General features: G+C 53.3%; 9 protein-coding genes across 9 annotated transcripts; 3 read left to right on the top strand and 6 right to left on the bottom strand.

Moving 5' to 3' along the window:
- Nucleotides 1–39: 39 nt before the first annotated feature.
- Nucleotides 40–2125, top strand: K489DRAFT_407960 (putative L-Arabinitol 4-dehydrogenase; the record flags this gene model as incomplete). Its single annotated transcript, XM_033607419.1, has 3 exons — nt 40–46; nt 901–1054; nt 1180–2125. The coding sequence occupies 3 exons, from the start codon at nt 40–42 to the stop codon at nt 2123–2125; spliced, it is 1107 nt and encodes a 368-aa protein (XP_033462316.1).
- Nucleotides 2126–3127: 1002 nt separating this feature from the next.
- On the bottom strand, nt 3128–3802 carry K489DRAFT_298860 (ubiquitin-like protein; the record flags this gene model as incomplete). The annotated part of the gene is made up of 1 exon (XM_033600361.1): nt 3128–3802. A coding segment is annotated over one exon (675 nt), but the record flags the coding sequence as incomplete, so codon positions are not given.
- Nucleotides 3803–4102: 300 nt separating this feature from the next.
- K489DRAFT_377829 (uncharacterized protein) lies at nt 4103–7284 on the bottom strand. The gene is made up of 3 exons (XM_033604252.1): nt 5410–7284; nt 5170–5358; nt 4103–5105 (listed from the first exon to the last, which is right to left on the bottom strand). Exons 1-3 carry the CDS (start codon nt 7252–7254, stop codon nt 4191–4193), a joined length of 2949 nt encoding a protein of 982 aa, XP_033462314.1. The 5' UTR covers nt 7255–7284; the 3' UTR covers nt 4103–4190.
- A 2500-nt stretch (nt 7285–9784) lies between these two features.
- On the top strand, nt 9785–12667 carry K489DRAFT_377827 (uncharacterized protein). The gene is made up of 2 exons (XM_033604251.1): nt 9785–10460; nt 10522–12667. Exons 1-2 carry the CDS (start codon nt 10268–10270, stop codon nt 12258–12260), a joined length of 1932 nt encoding a protein of 643 aa, XP_033462313.1. The 5' UTR covers nt 9785–10267; the 3' UTR covers nt 12261–12667.
- Nucleotides 12668–13401: 734 nt separating this feature from the next.
- K489DRAFT_315325 (cyclophilin-like protein) lies at nt 13402–14874 on the bottom strand (the record flags this gene model as incomplete). Its single annotated transcript, XM_033601081.1, has 2 exons — nt 13402–14704; nt 14795–14874. The coding sequence occupies 2 exons, from the start codon at nt 14872–14874 to the stop codon at nt 13402–13404; spliced, it is 1383 nt and encodes a 460-aa protein (XP_033462312.1).
- A 935-nt stretch (nt 14875–15809) lies between these two features.
- K489DRAFT_153746 (uncharacterized protein) lies at nt 15810–16871 on the bottom strand. The gene has a single exon (XM_033599238.1). The coding sequence runs from the start codon at nt 16618–16620 to the stop codon at nt 16066–16068; it is 555 nt and encodes a 184-aa protein (XP_033462311.1). The 5' UTR covers nt 16621–16871; the 3' UTR covers nt 15810–16065.
- On the top strand, nt 16845–18871 carry K489DRAFT_153661 (uncharacterized protein). Its single transcript, XM_033599237.1, has 3 exons — nt 16845–17368; nt 17425–17541; nt 17594–18871. The coding sequence occupies exons 1-3, from the start codon at nt 17069–17071 to the stop codon at nt 18677–18679; spliced, it is 1503 nt and encodes a 500-aa protein (XP_033462310.1). The 5' UTR covers nt 16845–17068; the 3' UTR covers nt 18680–18871.
- Nucleotides 18872–19781: 910 nt separating this feature from the next.
- On the bottom strand, nt 19782–20804 carry K489DRAFT_313940 (Rad1-domain-containing protein; the record flags this gene model as incomplete). The annotated part of the gene is made up of 1 exon (XM_033600976.1): nt 19782–20804. The coding sequence occupies one exon, from the start codon at nt 20802–20804 to the stop codon at nt 19782–19784; it is 1023 nt and encodes a 340-aa protein (XP_033462309.1).
- A 381-nt stretch (nt 20805–21185) lies between these two features.
- On the bottom strand, nt 21186–21559 carry K489DRAFT_352616 (uncharacterized protein; the record flags this gene model as incomplete). The annotated part of the gene is made up of 3 exons (XM_033602475.1): nt 21186–21231; nt 21285–21339; nt 21418–21559. 3 exons carry the CDS (start codon nt 21557–21559, stop codon nt 21186–21188), a joined length of 243 nt encoding a protein of 80 aa, XP_033462308.1.
- Between the last annotated feature and the right edge of the window lie 293 nt (nt 21560–21852).

Raw genomic sequence — 21852 nt, 5'->3', positions numbered from 1 at the left:
ACCCTAACACGGCTTCTCTCCAGTCCAGGGCTTCTCTCCATGCCTAGTAAGTGTTATTATTAGGTATTATCAGGTATTATTAGGTGTCGTTGTTATTATTCACCACTTCTCCCGGTTGGTCTGCTGCATCCACAGTATTAAGTATCACATGTTCAATGTCCACCTGCACCATCGTTGTGATTGTTCAAGGTTGTTATGATCAGTTGGTCATTTACGTGGACGTTCTTCGGCATGACCTGAAAGAGGAACAGGCTCTCCCGACCTCGTCTCTCAGCGAATGGGGTTCTTTTGGTCTTCATGAGGACGGGGACACCCAGGCCATGATTTCCATTTCCATCTCCACCTCCATCTCCATCGTTTTGCAGTTTGCAAAGGCAGACCGCAACACGGCGATTCAATCCGGCCATGACTAGTAGCACTCACTTGTCGTGCGCGTCTGTCGATCGACAAAGCTTTGCCGCCGTCCACCGTACCTCTCTTCATCCGCGAGCCCTCACGGCCAGCTGCAGCTCCTTCCATCCGGATAAATTCAATGGCTGAATTGCTGTCTCTCTCTCTCTCTCTCTCTCTCTGCTGCCAGATCTGCGCAACGATACCACGGCAGTTCGGAGGTTCAGCTCGCACCAATACAATCCCTCAGACAGTGGTACGGCTCTACGCAATGAGGGTTGGCTCCCTGAACCGTCGCCATGTTCCCAGATGATCCGCGTACAGTATATATTCCGTTCTTGTACTTCATCACTCCATTGACAACCAGAGTCCTTCAACCATTTCTCCCTCGAATCAATCCCAATCGATCTCCGTTCCAAGTCCAACAGTAATTCGAGCTCGTTTCAACCCAAATCCAAGTCATGCCGGCGTCCACAGCCAATATCTCGTCGTCTCAACTGGCCTCCACAGCCATCACATCCAAGCCAAACATCGGGGTCTACACGAACCCTGCTCATGATCTATGGGTCGGTGAGGCATTGCCGACCCAAGAGGATGTCGTCAGCGGTGAAAAGCTTCAACCGGGCGAGGTGACCGTCGCCATCAAGAGCACCGGCATTTGCGGGTTCGTCAAAACCGTGATCGTCGTCCATGTTCCCTCCTAGCCTCAGATCGAGGAGGTCCCAACTTTCCAAACAAACCCTCCCTTCAAAACCTCCCTTGGCTGACCCCTCCGACCACCCCTTCCAGATCCGACGTCCACTTCTGGCACGCCGGCTGCATCGGCCCCATGATCGTCACCGACGCGCACATCCTCGGCCACGAGTCCGCCGGGGTGATCGTGGCCAAACACCCGTCCGTCACCACCCACGAGCTGGGCGACCGCGTGGCCATCGAGCCCAACATCATCTGCAACGCGTGCGAGCCCTGCCTGACGGGCCGCTACAACGGCTGCGAGCGGGTCCTGTTCCGCTCCACCCCGCCCGTGCCGGGCCTGCTGCGGCGCTACGTCAACCACCCGGCGGCGTGGTGCCACCGCATCGGCGCCATGCGCTTCGAGGACGGCGCCCTCCTCGAGCCGCTCTCCGTCGCCCTCGCGGGCGTGCAGCGCGCCCGCATCACCCTCGGCGACCCCGTGCTCATCTGCGGCGCCGGGCCCATCGGCCTCGTCACCCTCGCCTGCGCCCGGGCCGCGGGCGCCGAGCCCGTCGTCATCACGGACCTGGACCCGGGCCGCCTGGCGTTCGCGGAGGGCTTCTGCCCCGGCGTGCGCACGCACCGGGTCGACCCGACGCACTCGCCGGAGCAGTTCGCCGGGGCGGTGGTGCGGCTGGCCGGCGGCGTGGAGCCCGCGGTGGCGATGGAGTGCACCGGGGCGGAGTCCAGCATCGCGGGCGCCATCCAGGCGGCGCGGTTCGGCGGCAAGGTCTTCGTCATCGGCGTCGGCCGGCCGGAGATCCGCGTCCCCTTCATGCGCCTGAGCACGCGCGAGGTCGACCTGCAGTTCCAGTACCGCTACTGCAACACCTGGCCCCGGGCCATCCGCCTGCTGAACGGCGGCGTCCTGGACCTGTCCAAGCTGGTCACGCATCGCTTCCGGCTGGAGGACGCGGTCGAGGCGTTCAAGGTCGCGGCGGATGCGAAGCAGGGCGGCATCAAGGTCATGATCCAAAGTTTGGAGGAGGGCGAGCAGTGAACGTTAGGCAGGGATCTCGTTTCTCGGGTCTTTCGCCTTTTCCATGGAGGTGCGCTTCGCGGTTCTTTTCCAACCGGGAGGGTCGGATTCGATCCATGCCGGTAATAATCTACCTTTCTGACTACGCGTCTGCCTCCGAAAAGGATTCGTGATCATGCACCATACGTGTATACCTTCGATTGGAAGGACCACCTGCAAATTCATCACGAGGACGGGCACGCACGTGAAAGGCAGCACATAATCGATTCTCTTATGTTAATCCTCCGCTGCGAGATGATTGCTGTGACGACAGTTGTAAACCGCTATTCCCTCGCTCTCATGATCGTCGTTGAGCATCATTCCCCTCATCCTCGTCTAAAATAGTCTCTTTCCATCGCTTCACCCAAGTCTCGCTCAACTCGAGTTCGTCAACAGATACTCGATCGCGCCTTGTACGCTGCCCCCGCTCCTCCGCAGAGCCTGCACATTCCGGTCGAATTCGAAGAAGCCCATGTCGTTCAATTGCCGCAGTTGCTCTGCGTATCGCTCTTCCGGCGGCCGGTTGTCCGGCGGGGCTTGTGACTCGGGCGCGCCTCCGAATGCCGCAAATGGGTTGAAACCGCTTTCGCCACCGGCACCGGCACCGCCGCCGCCGTTGAACATCTGGGCCATCTGTTGCATCATCTGCGGGTTTTGCATCATCTGTTGGGCCATCTGCTGCATGGGGTTGGGCTGGCCTGGTTGTGAGGGGTTTCCGAAGAGGCTTCCAAAGGGGTTCGCCGCCGTGGCCGGGTTGGTGTTTGCTGTAGGATTCGCACCGGCGGCGCCGCCGGCTGCACCGGGGAAGATCGCGGCAAATGGGTTGGCCGGAGCTGCACCTGTCGCTCCAGTCGTGGTGTTTTGCACGCCCGCAGGTGGCGCCGGAGTCGTATCTGTCGCTCCTGGCATCGGGAAGTTGTTTGCCCCACCGGCTCCGCCGAGTCCACCTCCGCCGATCGCCCGCTCCATCTGCATCTGCATTCTGATCATCTCGGGGTTCAACATCAACCGACGCATCTCGGGATTTTCGATCACCGCGCGCATCTGAGGGTTGTTGCGGATCATCGGGTTGTTGCGGAGCATGTCGATGACTGCTGGGTTGTTCATCGCCTCGTTCATCTGCTGCGCGAAGTTGGGATCGTCCAGCAGCTGGAGCATCTGCTCTGGGTTCGGAGGTGCGCCCATACCTCCATCGGCTCCGAAACTGTCGGCACCAGGCAGTCCGTGGAAACCGGCATATCGAGCGCCGGTCAACTGTGCCAGAGGGTTGCCCGCGCCTTGTCCTGCGGCAATGTTGGTCGGCACGTGGGACGCTGGCTGGCCAGCACCGGGAGGGACGGCGGCGCCACCTTGGTTTGCAGGGTTCTGTCGTTGATTGCTCTCCGCACCGCGCACCAAATGTACAGTGTTCCCATCCTTGATCTTGCATGCGCCCACCGTGTCGGCATCCTTCAGCACTCGTCCGCTGTAGATGAGACGTTGCCGCTCCGCAGGTATGCTGGCATATTCTTCGGTGGACAGTTTCTGTTTGAGGTCGCCGACAGTGGTGGTGACTGGAACGGTGAGGACGAATTTCGCATCAGATGAGGACTTGACGTTGAACGTGACTTGCTTGTCGCTCTCGTCGATGTTGCCGGCGGCAGTATCCTCATCAGCCATGATCGCGGTGTTTTGTTGATATTTTCTGGAAGTTGTGTGGACGTGTCGCGGTTGTCAAGACTTTATCGTTTCGAGAAACGATCGTATGGTGATGACCAAGAAAGTCAATATCATGTGCATATAGTGAGTGATTGGCGCCTGCCCGCACTCGACGAAGTGGCCCACGACAGGCTATGACGCAGTGCATGGCTCGCGTCAATCCGGGGGCTTCGGCCAGAATCTATCGAAGAGAGGGGCACCGAAAGACTGAAACAACCCGCCCGGGCGGTATGTATGTAGGTCACACATATCATCAACTCATTGCACGGCGAAATGTTTTGATCGGAATGAGAAAAAATAATTACATTGTGGAATTCACGCAAACAACATTCTATTCGTTCAATGTCATCTACCAATTCAGCAAACCTCCCCAACCATTAGCCATTTCTCTCGCCAACGCGTCTCGCAGAAGTGCAACGACGCGCGCGTCCCCAGCAGTAATGCCGTAGAGGTCTACAAGGCCTTTTCGCCAGTCCCAAGCTCTATTCAGTTGTATCCGTGTCTGCCCATTTTGATCATGCAGCATGATAGACCGCGAAGCGATCATATCCCAACTGCCACTTGCACTGAGATCTGCTGTGGCATTCTTGGCATTCGTGGAACCCGACTCGCTGTTTCCCTGATACGCCGTAAGACTGGCAGCCAACAAGCTGTCGGCATTCTCGTGAACGCGAGCAGGCGCGGCGGCGTAATCCTCCACAATCCCAAGAAGCGTAAAGATCTGGCTCTCTGTGAAGATGCGCTTATCTTGACCGAGGAATGGAAGTGCTTCGCCGAAAAGCACCAAAAGTCCTTCGACCGAAACCACAGATTCTGCTTCGTGGTCGAATAGACCTCCAGGGATGCAATCCGCCGCGCTTTTGATCACACCGAACAATGCAGTAGCTGCCTGGCGTCGTCGTTCCAATGGTCTGAGGGTTCGTGTGTTTCTAGAATATGCTTTCACGCCCTGCACATCCTGATCACGCAGTTCGTAGAAGCGTCGCAAAGTGGCATAACCACTGAATTGTGAAGAGAGTAGAGTCGCGGCTTCAAGATCAAGCCGGGCAAGTTCTCGAAGCGCTGGGCGATCGCGGCTGAGTAAAGATTCGAGTTTCGCATCAATAGTTTCTGCCGATGGCAACGGCGCAGAGTGCAGAAGACATAAGGATGTCAGCAATTCGAGCGTCCTTCGCACCTTTCCAACTGCGTGAGCGCGTGCATAGTAGAACAGTGTTGCGCCATATTGCTGCAATTCGTCTGCGGCGAGCTCGTCGGCATAACGCTACATTTCATCGTCAGCAATGACATTCAATACCAGTAAGGCGCGGCTACCGAAGATGAATTACCTCGGCGATATCAGCGCGTTGTGTGTCCAGGCCAAAGTCATCACAAACAGCAAGAATCTTGTCGACGCTTTGGTCGTCCGATAGTGGTACCTGATCGAGTAAGGCTTTCATTTGCTTGGTTGATCCGGCGGAATCATCTTGACGGCTCAGGACAGCCACTGCTAATTCCCAGCCTTCCTTGTTATGAATCTGTGGAAAGTGTAAGCATGTATTCGTGGTCAGGTGGAAATAAATGCATACCTTGGTTTTCCGGGCAAGGAGGTCCGCATACTCTCCAAATATTTGATCCCTGTCAATATCCTGCGGACCTGGCTTTCGAGGGCCATGTGAGAGAACTAAAAGGTCTTCTTCGGAGAAGCCTTGCCCCAACAGTTGGCCACGGCTTCGGGGTCGCGCAAGAGGCAGCCAGCCCCCAATCGACGCGAGCTCAACGATTGACGTGGCAATAGGCATACTGAGCGTTCGCAGAATTGAAATAACACTGCCGACGCTCTCCTCCAAAATGCAAGCAAGCCCGACCTCGACAATCTCCATTGTGTTAACGGCGAATACGTTTTCTGAAGGGTCTGCCGTCACTTTGATGAAGGCATCAGTGAGTCGTGAACGGTACGCGGGAAGTGGCGAAACATCGACTTCTCGAGGCTTCTGAGCTACGTGTCTGTGTTGCATGCTCTTGCTCAACCCCTGATCATGAGCTGCATCGTCGGAGCCATCCCACCATATCGTCAAATATAAGGTAGCTTCCAACCAGTCTTGAGACGTGAGGAGTACGTCGTCTATCGAGCCAAGCAGCAACTTATACAGCAAGGAAAGATTTTCGTAGATGGTCCAGGGTACACGACTCTCGGCACGCCTGCTGGCGGTCGACAAACTCATGACAGATTCGCCAGCACTTTGCTCAAACATGTTCCTTTCGGACCGAGATTGATCCATATCGCTCTCAGCAAAGCTCGTGAGTTTGTCCAAAGCCAGCTTGACACGTTGGCGGAATGCAGTCCAACTAGCATTCGTCACTTCCCAATCTGAATATTGCACTGCAGGGCAAGATTCAATCACATCAGCTGCGTATGAAGTGACCTCCTCTGTAGCTTGCAATTGCGACCCTGTATAGCCATCTTCCACGGAGCCGTCGTCAGCAGCTGTGTATGCGTTCTCCCACCCCGCATCTCTCAGCAAGCGGATCACGCGGTCGAGTTTACCACGCATTGCTGAGCCAAAGACAAGGTCCCAAAATGACTCATGGGCGGAAGGAGAAGGACGAAAGAGATGTACAGAGTCATAGTCGTCCGGAAAAGGAAGATGATATGTGTTCAGCCATCTGAGCAGCGCTTCGGGGATCGGGACTCCTCGCTCTGCCCTTGCAGCGTCCCTCTTACGTCCTGCCTGGGTCTGTGTCCTGCTCCTGGTTACAGCATGAGGAAAGTGTAGTTGCAAGAGCAATGATGCAAGGTAATTGGCTTTTGTGAATGCATCGTCGGAAGCGGGCCCTAGAGTCCCTGGTTTTGTTCTCGCATCGCTTTGACGTGCTAGTAGCTCAGACAAAGCCGCACATCGATCCGTGAGACCATCCACGGTCAGGTTGTTCTGTGTTCGTGCCGCGTCGTTGAGGGACGCCGTAAACCTCTCAATGCTGATGATGATCTCGTCGTCTTCAGTCAATTGTGCAGGCTTGCTGCGGCCGACAATCCCCGCCGCGATTGCGCCCATCTCTCCTTCGCTACGAATCGTTCCATCACGACTTCTCTTTAAGCCGCGCGGACTTGCCCGACTTGCGGCCATCGAGCTGAGGAAGGCATTCGGCCGGGGCAAAGACGGCATGTCTTGATCTTCCTCGTCGTCCATATCGGCGTCCGCGTCGTCATCATAGTCGGCGTCATCGTCGAAATTTGGCGCAGTATAACCTCGTTGTGAGCCAAAGGTATTGTTAGAAGGGTTGTAGGAGCTATTGAAGTTCATGCGAGGCGGCGGGCCTGATGGTGTTGTTGATTTGTCGGTAAGCCATGTCGGAGGTGGACCAGCTGGAGTAGTTGATGGTTGCGACTGAAGCGAACGCGAATTCGGCGTACTAGGGAGACGAAATGACATGGTGATGTTGACGATGGTTGTCGCTCCGATGTGTTCACATGCGAACAATAATTCAACAATCTCCAGTCGCGCGACGTGAGCTTGACGGACACTCCCGCAGACGCGACTGCGATCCCTTTGGTTCGTTCGTCACTTTTGGCGCCTCAGGCAGCTTTCAGATACTACGAGCAGTTCACCAACGAGGAAAGTAGGATTTGATAGAGTATGACCATATCGTATTTACATGTAACGAAGCTCTATTGACGAGTTTACCACGTCAAACCAATACTCGCTGCGTGCTGTCTCGAAGTGTAGCACGTGGATGGGCTGCAAATCATAGTCTGCCGTTCACCTGCTACTTTGCGTTCAACGAAGACATCCAAATGACAGCATATATCGAGCCAGACTTAAACCGACATTCAATGTGTCAAGGAACGCCATCAAGTCTAACCATTGCCGGCGTTACAGCCCACCTGGGTGCGCTTGAAACCAGGGACCTATGCAACTACATACCAGCGAGAGATCACTATCTGTATCGATTTATTATGTTAGCATATCTGAAGGTATTGATCTAATGAGATCCTCGCCAGGTTTATCATGCGTTCTGTCAGGGTAATGAGAAGATTGTAAGACTGGCATTTAAGCATGTCCAACCAGGTATGACGGTTGAACGATCTTATGGCCCCAGCGTTTGTCATCAAAAGAAAGCATTGATAGTCGAATCAACGAAAGGGACTTACCACGAAAGATGGTTGTTATGCCTGGGCCGGAGATAGTCGTGCGCTCGGCTGCTCTTGAACCTGCGAGTGCGTTCGAGGTCTACATTTTAACGTTTGAAAGCAGGAGAGCATATGATCCGCAATGCAACACATCGAACGTAGGGTCGATCGCCATTAGTATGCGGATTTGGACGACGACAGATCATCGCATCAATCGCTCCCAGGCTGTGGCATGTCGAAGCAGCAAGTGTCATTGGATGTTCCGCTCGGTAAGCATATGGATCGTGATGGTGTTCTGCGCCGACCCTTAGGTCGAAAAATCTCCATTGCCGAAGACGTGCAGCGAAGCTATACCGCCACTTCTGCTGAAGGTGTCATTGGTTCCCTTTGACCTGTTTGCCTACCATGATCTGTCACGCATTTGTCACGGTCAATCGTTATGTGAGAAAGTCGTGCAGTGTTGTGCGGGAAAGCCACCCGCTGAAGGTTCATACTGTAGATCTTCTCGAGTCCTCTGAAAGGGACGACTGCCTGGGATGATAGATCTGTCATTCCTGTAAGAACCAGATCGGCCTTGATCGCGATCACTGCAATTTGCATCGCAATGGTCGTGGCAGGTATCGTTCATCAGAGCCGTCCACTATAGACCAGACCCTTGAACAGCTGTCAAACATGTCGATAACGCTTGTGTACCACGATATAATAGCACACGAAGACTGCCGTGGAGAGGGCTCTTAGGCGGAGGAGCCTTAGGCGGGTGAGATTGCGGGCACTGCCGAAAGATGCTGGGATCAGGAAATCGAGGTACTGGAGCATCGGAGACAGCGGCACATGTCGATTGACGATGGGACGAAAAGGCGATTGCGTAGTATGGCGCGGCAGATCGAACGGCGCGCCGCGACGATTTCGCGTCTGCGGAGTTCGAATGCGATCCTGACACGAAGATCTCAACCCGCGTGTATGAGACGACGCTGTCGCACTTCATCTCAGCCCGTCAAGTCGTCTCGGCCCTTGAGAGCAGCATGGCTTTAATGCGTGTACCTTTGCTTGAGTTGAACATGCGAGGCATGCAGCATTGGTGTGGCAGCATTTGGCCGAGTCTGTGGAGAACGCGCGTTCGGTGGTTCGTGAAGTCCCCTCGGATGTTCAATTCCGGCGAATCCTACAAACGTTGAGTACCAGCACAAGTCTTGCGAGGGACGACCGCGCGACAAAGCAACGCAATGGCCCACGAATGCGTGCTCTCACGGCATCGTCTTTACGCATCACGTGTAGCATCATCTGAAAGAGCCCGGTCTTGCTGCAAATTTTATTGTCAGCGCGATCCAAGTATCGTCGGAATGCGCGATGCTACAAGCGGATGATGCATCACGGGACACGAGCGAGGACGGCAAGGAGGGTGCTATATTCGTCGCCCTTGCATACGAGATTCATGCGCGAATCGCGCCAGACAACCAGGCGAAATCGGGTACGGCTCCATTTGCACAATCATCCGGCGGCGCGCAGGCGGGCGATTTCGGTTGGGAGAAAAATGCTCGCCGGCCGTGCCCAGGTGGAGAGCGAAAGAGCGAAAAAGGAAAAAATTTCCATGCAGGCCGGTGGAAAACATTAACACGTGTGAGTGGAAGCATCTGGGCAGCAGCAATAGTCGCATGCATGCTGCAACAGCCAGGAGGAAGATTTTAGTAGCGTCTTCTGCAGCCCTGGAGTGGGCGGCGTGCGGGCGGGCCAGTCGGGCGATGTTGGTTGGACGGGGACCATGTAAATTCTCCTGCTCCGACCGCCAATGACCTGCGCGATTGGTGATTTGGTTGGTGCGGCTCGAATACGGTCCGGTACCAAAACGCCCTCCACCTTGAGCAGTGACGTTGATTCCACATTTTGCCGCGACAGTCAAGACCTTCCCACGCAAGCGCATACATGCAGCTACCAAACGTGCCCGCATGCTCACGCCCTCCCTCCTAATAGTCATGATGAGCGCGCCGACCACTCTTCGGTCTCATTTCCATTCTTCCTCGACCATGGTCCGGTCAACGACCGAATGCAGGATATAACGTCCCGCTTCTGTCCCATTTCGACGCAGCAGCATTCTGGCTTTCAATTTCATGGAAATGCAGGTCCCTCCCGGAATTGTTCGTCGTAAACAAGAATAATACAGTAATACCGCCTCGACCGCTATTGTCCGTGAACGCCAACTTCTTCCTCAAGCGCCTCATGTTTTGACACCTGAGTGGCATCCGTGGACAGCTGCATTTGTCGCGGAGTACAGGCAGACCCTCACACAACCTCAAGACACACACCTCGACACAGGCAATATGCCTCAGACCATCTGGGAAAGGTTCCGGATCGGCAATGGGTTCGCTTCTGACAAGAGGGCCTCGCAATCATTGGGAAAGCTCGACGTCTCGGGAAACAGGCTGAGCACTCGTTTGGGAGATGAGGCCTTCTGGCCCACCACTTTGGACAAGGAAGGTGACAAAGCGGCCAGGATATTGCGCTCCTTCTGCAGTAAGTCATGTCATAGCTGTGTACATGGTTTCTGCTGCCAATCTAACCTTCAATCACCCAGAGGATGGATTTCACGACGAGAAGAGTTCCCCGACGCAGGAAAGCACGCCACCGAAGCAGAAAGTGTTGCAGAGACTACCAGAAAGAGTTGTGAAGGATGCTAAGGCACTGGCAATCTTTACCACTGTGCGTACAGGGGTCTGGAAAACTGGATCAGGTGGCTCAGGAGTCCTTGTAGCTCGCCTGCCAGACGGCTCATGGTCGCCTCCCTCAGGTATCCTGATTCACACTACCGGTCTAGGATTTATTGTCGGAGTAGACGTGTATGACTGCATCGTCGTCATTAATAGCAAACAGGCCTTCGATGCATTCACGCAACCTCGATGCACATTAGGCGCAGAAATGCAGATCAGACCTGGCCCACTCGACGTAGAGGATGCATCCAAGCCAGCAGACCCAGTGACTCCAAGCGGTGTGTATACGTACACCAAGAGTCGCGGGTTCAACGCCAAAATCCAGATAGATGGGAGCGTCATCATGGAGCGTGCGGACGAAAATGAACGTTTCTACGGCGAAGCCCTGTCTTCGATCGACATACTCAACGGAAAGACCCAACATCACATCGACCAGTTACATAAACTCGCCGAAACTCTCAAGGCGGCCGAGGGGAGCCAGAGTTTCGATGTCGAATCAGTCCCAAAGGAGGCTCCCCCAAGTGAATACGACATTGAGCACGCCGAAACTTTCGGCGTTCCCGACAAGGATGATCCTGACCCTTATGGTGTGCTCGCTTTGGAAAAAGAAGGGATGAGCCTGAAAGAGGCTGGCAACGGAAAGCGGGCCAGCTGGGAGCAGTTCCAGTTCAATCCGAGCCCGACTAGCCCCATACATACAATATATGCACGCCAGAGCTCGGATAATATGCGACCCGTCAGTCAAAGGACTAGCTGGCGCGTAAGCGGCCTCAGTAATGGACCCAAAACGCCAAGTTCGCTGCGCATCAGCCCTGAACGAGCGCCCTCCGTCACCATGTCAGACATGTCTACTCAGACGGACTTTCCTCAAGAGGCTCTGCCTTCTCCTACCGTACGCAGCGTTCGAAGCAGTCGCGGTGATCGCAGCAGTAAAAGCAGTCTGGTCAGCAGCGTCCGCAGTGCAATGCCGGACGTCCCAGAGCACAAGGTTCTCGAACCATTCGAACGGCGCGAGCCCGAGAGTGCTAGCCACATCAATGGCTACACAACGCCTCCATCGACACCTCCGACGCTGGCCACTATCCCTCCGTTGCCGCTCGAGGCAGAACAGAGCTCTCTCGAGCCGACAGTCGTCGAGGAGGTGGTTTCTCAGCTTGAAGTCGTGGGCGATGAGGACGAACCGGAGACGAAACAGGAAACATTCGAACAGCATGAAGGACCCGCCGAGGACGAAGACGATGCAGACGAGGAAGATGAAGACGAGGAGGATGAGGAAGAAGCGATCGTCATTATCGAGGCACCAGTCGTGCATTCGTTCCAGCAAGCGCAGCTGGCTTCAGCACAAGTGGTTTCTGTCGCGAAACGCTTGCCGCCAGTGATCCCTCCTCGTAACCCCAGTCGCAACAAGCTATCTATCTCCACGCCTGCGCCAGTGACTCAGACGTCGCCTTCCGATGCTGAGGTATCATCTCCAGCTGCCAAAAGCCCTTCTGTGATCGAAGAGCATGATTCCAATGATCTGGAAAGGCAAGATGAAAGTATGCCGGTTCTCACAGGCACGCACGACGTTAAGATCGATTCAAACGAGCCGGCGCCGATCGTCTAGAAAGCTCATCACAAAACCGGGCACCTCGAGGACCCACATGATTACCACAATCACATAACACCATCACGATATCATCATGAACATGATAAACACTCACGAGTACAATGAATTGAAGGATGACGCACCGGCTGTCACCAAGTTTGGGAAGCGAATGAAATGATTTTGAGTCAGGCAAATCGCCGACTTTTGTTCTTGGAGTAAAATATTCCTCTTCTCATGTACATCACCTAGATACCAACGTATTTTCCGATAGAACTTTCCACTTTGCGACCGTCGTCGACATGGAGAAAGAAAATCATTGGTATGAAGGCCACAGGAAAACGACGTCGGCTTGTAGCCAATTGTGTTTTCATTTGGTCTTGTGCGATTCCCTGTATGCTGCCGCTCGATCTTTCGTAATACTATTATTGGCATGTGCCTTCATGTGTGCGCCATTTACGCGACGTTGCGAGATCGAGCGAGGTGCACCACTGGCTGTGAAGCGATCTTGTGCGCCGTCGACAACGACGTGAGGCATCGCGACCTCTTCGCAAATCCAATTGGCAACCAACGATGCTGCGGTCAGTTTCAGTGATAATTTGGAATTTTACACAGAGATGAACATTGGCGTGCCGGAGATATAAATGTAGATCATTATCTCGAGATCGTTGACATAACATGTGAGGCAAACAACCACAGCGGCAAGCATTGGTTGGCCAATATTGCACGAATTTTGGGATTCCCCCCAGCACCCACCCTGTTGCTATTTGTAGGATTTCCGACATGCATGTACATGGTACATGTGCCAAATTCCATGCGCGAAGATCAATGTGGTACACATGTGATATGTTCCGATCTCGAATAGTGAATACTGCATAATGATATTCCATATTCGGAGTCCATTCTGAGGTTCGGCACGAAGACTTTATCAAGTGGAGTGTGGAATCGATCATGACGTTCCTTCACAGCCCTGGATTGTTCACACCCTGGCATACCTATCTAGGTAGGCATGGATCATCACCAAGGTATCTGGGTGTTTATGCACCTCACACCCTGGAAATACCCATGGACCGACGATAGATGACAAACTTTGTCAAGAATTACAAAGATAGTATGATGCATGAGAGAAAAATGATGGCAGAGGTATTCTTCAGTTGACTCATTATCTCCTATGGCTATCACGGCTATCACGACTATCTCGATGTCGCTCGCGATCCGATGGGCGGCGACGGTCGTCGCGGTAATCGTCCGAACGTCGGTGATCTCTTCTGTCGTCTGCGTACCGATCTGAACGTCGTTTTGGACTGCGACTACGAGACCGCTGTCTTCTAGAATCACTCGGACGGTCGGCGGGCCGGGCGTCGTCGCTCCGAGATTTGTCCTTTTTATCGAACACATAGTCGTAATGGCGTCGGCGGTCACGATCAGAACCGCTGTCGCGGTATTGCTGCCGCTTTTCTAACCCATCAATACCGCCAAAGCCACCACGATATCTCGCAGTCTTCGACTTAGTGTTGCTACGCCACTCGGCGGAGATTTTGGAAACGCTCTGAGAGAAGTCCACATGGATGCGATGGTCATCAATCAAAACGCCCTGCATTTTGAAGTATGCCCGCTCACAGTCTTCTTTTGTGGCAAATTCGATGAAAGCGTACTGCAAACTATCGCCGGTCTTCTTGTCACGGATGACCTCGCATGAGAGGATCTTGCCAAAGCGGGAGAAGATGAGTTCGAGGTCTTCGTCTTGCGTGACAGGATTCAATTTACACACGAAGAGGATCTGCTCGGGGGGTGTGACATCGGCGAATGGTAAATCGCCAATCAACTCAAGCGTGAGTGCCTGAGCTCTTGCTTCACGCTCCCTCCGGATCTGCTCCAATTTCTCCGGATCTGTGTTTTCTGCCAGAACCTCATCGTGCGCGATGCGTACCGTGGCACGTTGCTCCGCAGAGGGTACAGGACTTCCAGGTGGGTCTACCATGCCTGACGGATCAGGATAAGGGTCGTCTAGGACGACGGTATGTAAAATGCGAATATCCTGGAGAGGTCGGCCACTTTGGTCGACAAAGGCTGTGTTTATCTTTTCAAGCGCATCAAATCCCTCGACCACCTCGCCAAAAATCGCTGCCTTGCCATCTAACTGATCGATATTGTCCCCAAGTGTGATGATGAATTGACTGCTTGCGAGCCTGTCGTCGGGATTTGATTTGGAGACCGTAGTTGCCATGCTCAATGTACCACGCTCGCCATGCTTCCTCTTTCTGGAGAATTCTGGTTGAAATGTAGCGTTTTGCGCTCTGCTTGGACGCTTGGTGGTTCCATCAGGCAAGCCCCAGATCGAGCAGCCTCCATCGCTGTCTTTAGATTCGGGTCCTATTGGATCGCCGCTTTGGAACGAGAAGTTCGCCTGGACATTGTAGATGGGCGAATAGTTGTAATATTTGATCTTGCAGAGTTTCAGGAAACTACGGACACCACGACGCGACTTAGCAATATGATCAGCCTTAATTGACGATGAGAGGTGTGGAATGAATGTCAAGCAAGATCCTACTTACTTCTCACAGCATCGCGGTGCATCATTGATGTAGAGATCGACGGTGATATCACCTGCAGAGGTTTCCAGCAGCACTGACATGGTGCGGGATGTGTCGCGCCAGGGTCACTCGCCCGTCCATCAGATGCTGGACGTTATGCTGGTGGTGAGGCGAAGCTGTCGATAAAGTCGCGATGATGACGCGATATCAGCTGATGATTGGAAGCTGCCCAGGCGGGAAACGATAATTCCAAATTATTTTATTCTGTTGCGACAGCGGACGGGGCCGGGAAGTTCGGCGTGGGCGATGCCTAATGACTGTTGAGGGGCACAGCAGCCGGCGACAAACACACATCACCTGGCACATGCAGTCCTCCTGTTGCTCCTGCATAACGATGTTTCAGTAAGTACTCCAGTTGTAGATGGTGTTCCTCGCCTCATCGCTGCTCTTTCTTTGGCACACCTGGACAAGCGCCACTGCTCCCCAAACAACATTTTATTTGTAGCCTCGGGACTGATCAGACGAAGCTACTTGCCCTATATCGTACAGGTCGATTTGCATTCCATCCTCCACCAACGCGACGTCTACCATCAGACCGGATCGAGTGGGTGTCGCCATCTCGCACGAGCAGCTACATCATCCGTCCACTATATTTTGAGCGGGACCATGACTCTCCCATCTATGTGCCGCTCAAGATCATCGTCGCTTGCTGCACCGCCACATCGGAGCATGTTCCGTTGGCGCTTCGGAAGATTTTGGCATGACGTTGATTTGTGTTGACTAGGTAGACGGACAACGCAAGGGCATGCTGCTCCAAAAATGGCTTCCAGTTTGGCGGTAAGTGCCCGGATCTGGAGCGATACCGAGATCCCAGGCGCTCGCACAATCACTCGGACATCTCGTTTGGCTTATCGAGACGTCACGACTGCACACGCAAACAGCTTCGAACAACCATCGAAGAGCAATACATCCCGAGCCCGTCGCAATGTCACGTATCGTTAGAGTTTCTCTCGTTTTAGCAGGCCGTGGCATAAGATTTCATCTCGCTTGTCCACCCGTAGCGAGCGCGCACTATAACGCCGAGCACGTCCATGTCCATCTGCTTGTATGTGCGGCGCCACGATTTTGTGCCCACATAATCACCACAATCGTCAGAGCTCAGCATGCAGCCGGCAGTCAGTTCATCTGATCGGCATTTGCAGAAGACTCGCCGATAATATCACATAATAGACGCTCGTCTTTGTTTAGAAATGCGGCAAACAAAGACATACTGTCCCTAGGCAGGTACCTACCTAGGTAGGTCGTGAGGAATTTGGAATTTGGAATTTGCACCTTGCGTCTTCTCCACCAATAACAGCCACAAGCGATGAGCCTCTAACCCCGAGTTGACTGCGCGGATAATAACCTGCATGAATCCAACAGAGACAACATCCAGCGACATGCTTTTCCGACCTCCCATAATCATGTGCTCGCTGTTCCTGGGCAACCTTTGTCTTGATTCCTTGCAAAGGTCTTGTCATCTTTTTTGTCACGAGGGCCAAATTGCTGACGTTCGGTTGGGCGTTGAGGAACATCATGGCTAAATTGGCCTTGGACAAGACTTCGTGCGGCATCTGCAGATTGCTGGCGCGGCAGTGTTTCAGACCGCAGGCATCGTTGCGGCCCTCTTCCTCCGAAGCTACAAGACGATGGACTTGATATGTGGCGATGATGCCCGGATCGACATGCATATGCGGGTGTACAGTAACCCAGTCACTGCATATGCGATGGACTTGTCCATTCTCCAACAACTTGAACCACAAGTTGCGCGCTTGTTGGCGAACCATCTCGTCAATCCTGCATGCCATTCTAAAGCATATTGTGCTGTGCTAGCTCAACAGTGTCGCTGTGCAACACGTTTTTACACGCTTGGTCTCTTCACGGGTACGAGCATAGTAATCAAAATGGAAGTGACAATTGCTTGCATGCAGCCCGGGGTCTTCCTTGTCTCTACACTCATCAGACCTGCTTGCATACTAGGCCGCTGTCGTCAGTCGGTATAACACGCCAGCACTACCGTCATCACATTTCGCTTGAGAGACTACTTATTGAGCCCACTCCCTCGCTCATCGACGACCATTGATCTCATCGTTGTCATCGCTTTGTTAGTCCAGGGTTTCACAACACGGTCTACGTGCCAACTTCTCTTTACACACATCCGCCTTGACAATCGTTTACCTTCTTAACGACAGGGAATTGTTTCATCAACTTCTTCGTCTGAACCCAACTCGCCCGCAAGCCGCAGATCAATTATCCATGTGCTTGCAGCAATCCATATTGGGACATTATCCTACCAGGTCTGTTCTCTTTCCGGATGCTCAAGTGGAACTATCATCACAAAGAAGAAAGGGGAATCACAACAGAGCTAATATGAAGGCTCCCAAGAACAATGGCAGCATGTCGGCAGGCCGACATGCGAGCAATCGGGCATCATCACAGCGTGGTTCACCGAACGAACACTTGAGTCGTTTTATCGGCAATGGAAGTCGACGAGGGTGTGGCAAGATCAGCAAGAAGACGCAATCGGATTCAGAGCGAAAGCGCAACAGCCTCGCTGTGAGTGACTATGGTACAAAGCTGTCCATATGCGATGACTGACGCTGCATGTTTAGTGTGCTCGCTGCCGTAAGCGCAAAATCAGATGCTCGGGGCATCATCTCGATGATAATCCCTGCGACGCATGCAAAGCAGCCGGCACTGAAGTCGCATCTGAGTGCGTGTTTATCCGTGTATGTCTCGACAATTTCCTCGCACCATACTCTTATACTGACCCATCTGTAGGTAAACGCACAAGAACTCCAGGACCTCGATGTTAAATCAAGGTCACTGCATAAAGAAGCGTTCTTGCCATCGGCTGAAACTCCAGATACATTCCCACTTGAGTCTAGCCATCGCATTCTTGACAAGCACGCCTCGCAATACTGCTTCGAAGAAAGACGACCCAGCCTTGTCTCCCGTAACACCACCAACTTCAACAACCAAGATCACACAACATCGCTGGATCCGTCGCTGCTGGCGGCATCTCTCACCTCATTCGAGTCTCTGGAAGGTTTTGAAACATGGAACATGGCCTCATCTTTGCCACCGCTCCCGAATCACGACGCAACAAACCTGCAATACGTAATGGCATACACCGAACCAGCGATTACCGTACACCCCAATTTTGAGATGTCACCGAATTTCCCACGCATTGACAGCAAGCCACTACCAGAACGTCCCATATCAACAACAGGCACTAATTACCAGACAGACGCAAGCTGTGATAGGCTGGAAAGCATGCAAAACGGCTTGTACGGCACCAAGTTGGGAATTGATGGCGGTGCTAATCTGTGCCCATCGCATTACCAACCGATGACACCTCAGAGCTGTGCAATTGACCCCAGTGGTAGCGTTCAAAGTCTTATGCCAACATGGCGGACTGCGCCAACAGATCGAACCTACCTACGAGAGGATGCCAGCAGTACCATTGGTCGCTTGCCATCGACACCCAGCACGAGTTATGGAAGTTTACCCATCTCTTCCGCGCCGAGTCCAGCGAGCATTCAAAGCTCGCGCCGCCATTCTATGCAACCCACCTCAGTGATGCCCAAGCAGCATTTGACAATTGGGTATAACATGAATGACCAAGATTCGGCTATGGGCGAAACTTTCTCGATGAGCTCTTACATACCTGAGCAGAGTCTACATGCATTTGCACAAGGCTACGGCGCTGCTCAACAGGCTGCACATCGGCGCAGAAGCCTCGATGACCACGTACCACAACAGCAACCGTGGGACTACGACTTATGTGCTCAAGGCACATACAATGCCTACGCTCGAGATCTTCAGTTCATGACGCCTTCTCCTTGCATGTCGTTTTGCCTATGAGGCACACCACACCATATTCGTCGATGCAGCACACGAACAGAACCTGAGCGACGCAACATACAACCGCCTGGCGGCACACGAGTCGGAGTGGCCGAACTGTGAGCGCCTTTGGGGACTACTCTTGACAGCGCGAACAAAAAGAGAGTGGGTTTGCAAGCCTCCCCATAGCTAGATGACATCTTTGTCGGTGCAATAAGCTGTTATTTTTTCACACGCAGACTGCAGGAAAAGTGGAGAGCGCGAGCGCGCGAGCGATGGGGAGAGCGGTACCTTTCATCATGACCATGACGAATAATGACTTCGATGACCTAAAAAGCAACAAATTTGACCTGCAATCACCTCACGGAGAGCCGTCCAATGGAATGACCGGTGAATGACTGTTGATGAAGGGATGGTCTCGCCGCGCGCCGACACAAATGAGCAGCGGCATGACGTGCTTCCATTTGCGCAGATGCCTACTTGACAGAGTCTTCCCGTGGTGGGACGTTGAGTCGTGCTGGAAAGTAAGGCAGCACCAAGCAGATGCAAGTGGTCTATAATAATTTCTGCAAGCTCCCGCGCGCGTACATGTCACAAATGTGCCACAGCCACAGATGATGGACCTCCTTCTCATTTCTGCCAAATGAGTCGACCGTTTGGGTTTAACGAAGAAGATGAATCGAACGAAGTATTAGCATAGACAGGTTGACAGCTGTGAGAATCAAATCGCACTTGCGTTGTGCATTTCTGAACATGAGCAAATCCCACTTATCGCTTGATGGACCCTCTCGTGATAAATGTCATCAGGAAACACTCTATCGGCATCGCCGAGACCTTCGTAGCATCATTTTCCTTTTCCGTCCACGGGCATTGTTCGCCGGTCGATCGTGTACGCCGGTTGTACGCCTCAAGCCCGGAAGCTGGGCTAGGAAAGGGTTGCGACAGGCGCTGCCACTCTTCTTCACGACATATTGGGCAACACAGGGCATCCGCCGTACTTGCTCAATGCCCTCCCCTCAGTTTGTGCTCCGTCCTCATCCAATTGCTCCATCTCACCATCTGCAGATGCCCCTCACCGCTCAGTCAACGAAACGATGAGTGCTGTCGCACGAACGGCTGTACATCACTGATTGGTGCCCTCACTGCTGTAGCTACCATCAGCACCTGCGTCGCCATCGCCTTCACCATCTACCAGCGGTACGATCCGAAAGTCCACAAAGGCCACGCCGTCGCCGGCGCCATTGGTTTCAATCTCAACAAGAAACTGTAGACTCAACACGCCGTCCTCGTCTAGCCGTAAAGACACTTTCGCCCCGGATGCCATGGCCCGCTGCGCGTGCTTGATCAGACTAAACTTGAAGCTGGCTGCTGTGCGTGCAGGACACTGAAATGTTTCGAGTATGGGCGTCTCCATCTGTACGTCATTTGCAAAGTCGACCGTCGCAGACCCGAGATGCCCAGTCCCGCTTAGCGACAGATGGGCACCGCTGCGGGCCGTGGTGGAGGCGGTGATCGATATGTCCGCTGGGCTCATGAAGCTCAACTCGTTCACGGCTTCCAGCAGAAAGTTGGACCGCATGATGGTCTTCAGTGCGAGGTGCTCACGATCGAATGGGATCGCTTCGGAAACCTCGGCATCGTACGTGGTCAGCTCGCAAGTTGTTGTGACGCCGGCTTCTGACATGTGAATGCTCAACGGACTTCCTTCGCCATCGTAGCTGAGAGTGCATACTCCCATCACGCCCAATGGCTGGTTGGCAAATGATCCGACGCCCGCGTGTCGATTCAGCCGGTGTGCTGCGAACGCGTCGTATTCGCCTGAACGTTTATTTGCGGCCGGATCGGATAAACTGAATATGTAGAACGTCTCGAGGAGCGAGTTTAAGTTGATCTCGAAAGCTGGAGGTTCCAGGCTTTCGCCTTCAGCCGTTGTGGAGACAGGTGGATTGAACGAATAGGAAGAGAACAAAGCCTTATCAAGGAAGACGAAAGCTTCCATGACACTGCCCTCCTCGGTGCTGAAGCGTAGGCCGTCCGATGACAACCGGACGTGCGCTTTCTTTGCAAATGCGATGCATCGGAGCAGCATAAGAATTTGCCGTGCAGAGGAGGAGACCGCACTGAATAGGGGTGTGTTGGTCGCCATAGTAGTAGCTGTAGGTGTAATATTTTAAGATGGAGTATAGACAAGTAGCCCTATTGTTCTACCCTGGTCTTCTCTTGTGTCTTCTTTGCAGCCCGAGAACCTCTGTATCCTCTGATCAGAACTAATATGAGATTGAAACCCAGGAAGAAAGCCACTAGACCGCAAACGCCGATGAAGAGGCCTGCGAGAACAGGATTTTTTCGCCAGTATGGATTCGGTTGGCGGCGTTGTGATTGCCCCGGGGCCCGGTCCTGTACTTCTAGTTGATTTCGCCGACGCCGAAGCGCGGTTCGAGGCTGCGAGTGTGACTTGGATCGTGACCAGTCGTTGGGCCTACGGAACGGTGTGGTTTTCGATTCATTCGCGGAGGTAGAGGTGGGTTTAGACATAGACGCCAACTGCGCAGATCATGAATACGGAACCGAATCTTGTATGGGTCAGCAATGCGGTCATACAATCAATCAGCAGATTGGTTCCTACCCGAACGCAAGAGCAGCGGGAATGGCGTAGAGCGGAATGTTCTTCAGCTTGAGGTCTGCGGATCAAAGTCAGCCACCATTGATAATGAAAAGATCATGCTTTGATCCAGATGATGGTTATTGAGCTCAAGTACCTAGACCAAATAGGCTGGTGAGAATGGTAGCAGTGAGAAGTAAAACCGTCGCAATGGTGAATTGAGAGTCTTTGGGAATTGTCGACTCAAAGGGCGAGTTGGCCGCGTCGTCCCAGAGTCCTCGAAGTGATGGCGCAGACATTTGGCTGGATCGAAGGTTGTCTATCTTTGTGACTTGTGAATGCAGATGTTTGTCAAGGTGGAGATCGCGAACGTGTAAGGATCACCAAAATCTACCATCTGTGAGCTGCAATGCGTGCAATGCTCTCCAGCTAGCGACGCAATGGACATGTGTCGCGGTCGACCCTGCCAAGACCGGCATCAGCCGACCTGCGATCAACGAAGAGGACATGCACTTGAACATCACAACGAATCCCTACCAACAATCTTGCCCGAACACATTAATTGTTATTTGATTCGATCATGAAACTTCCT

The sequence above is a fragment of the Dissoconium aciculare genome (genome assembly GCF_010015565.1).
Source record: "Dissoconium aciculare CBS 342.82 unplaced genomic scaffold K489scaffold_3, whole genome shotgun sequence".
Taxonomy (NCBI): Eukaryota; Fungi; Ascomycota; class Dothideomycetes; order Mycosphaerellales; family Dissoconiaceae; genus Dissoconium; species Dissoconium aciculare.
The sequence above is the reverse complement of the archived record's forward strand: the minus strand, read 5'-3'. Positions and strand labels throughout refer to the sequence as shown.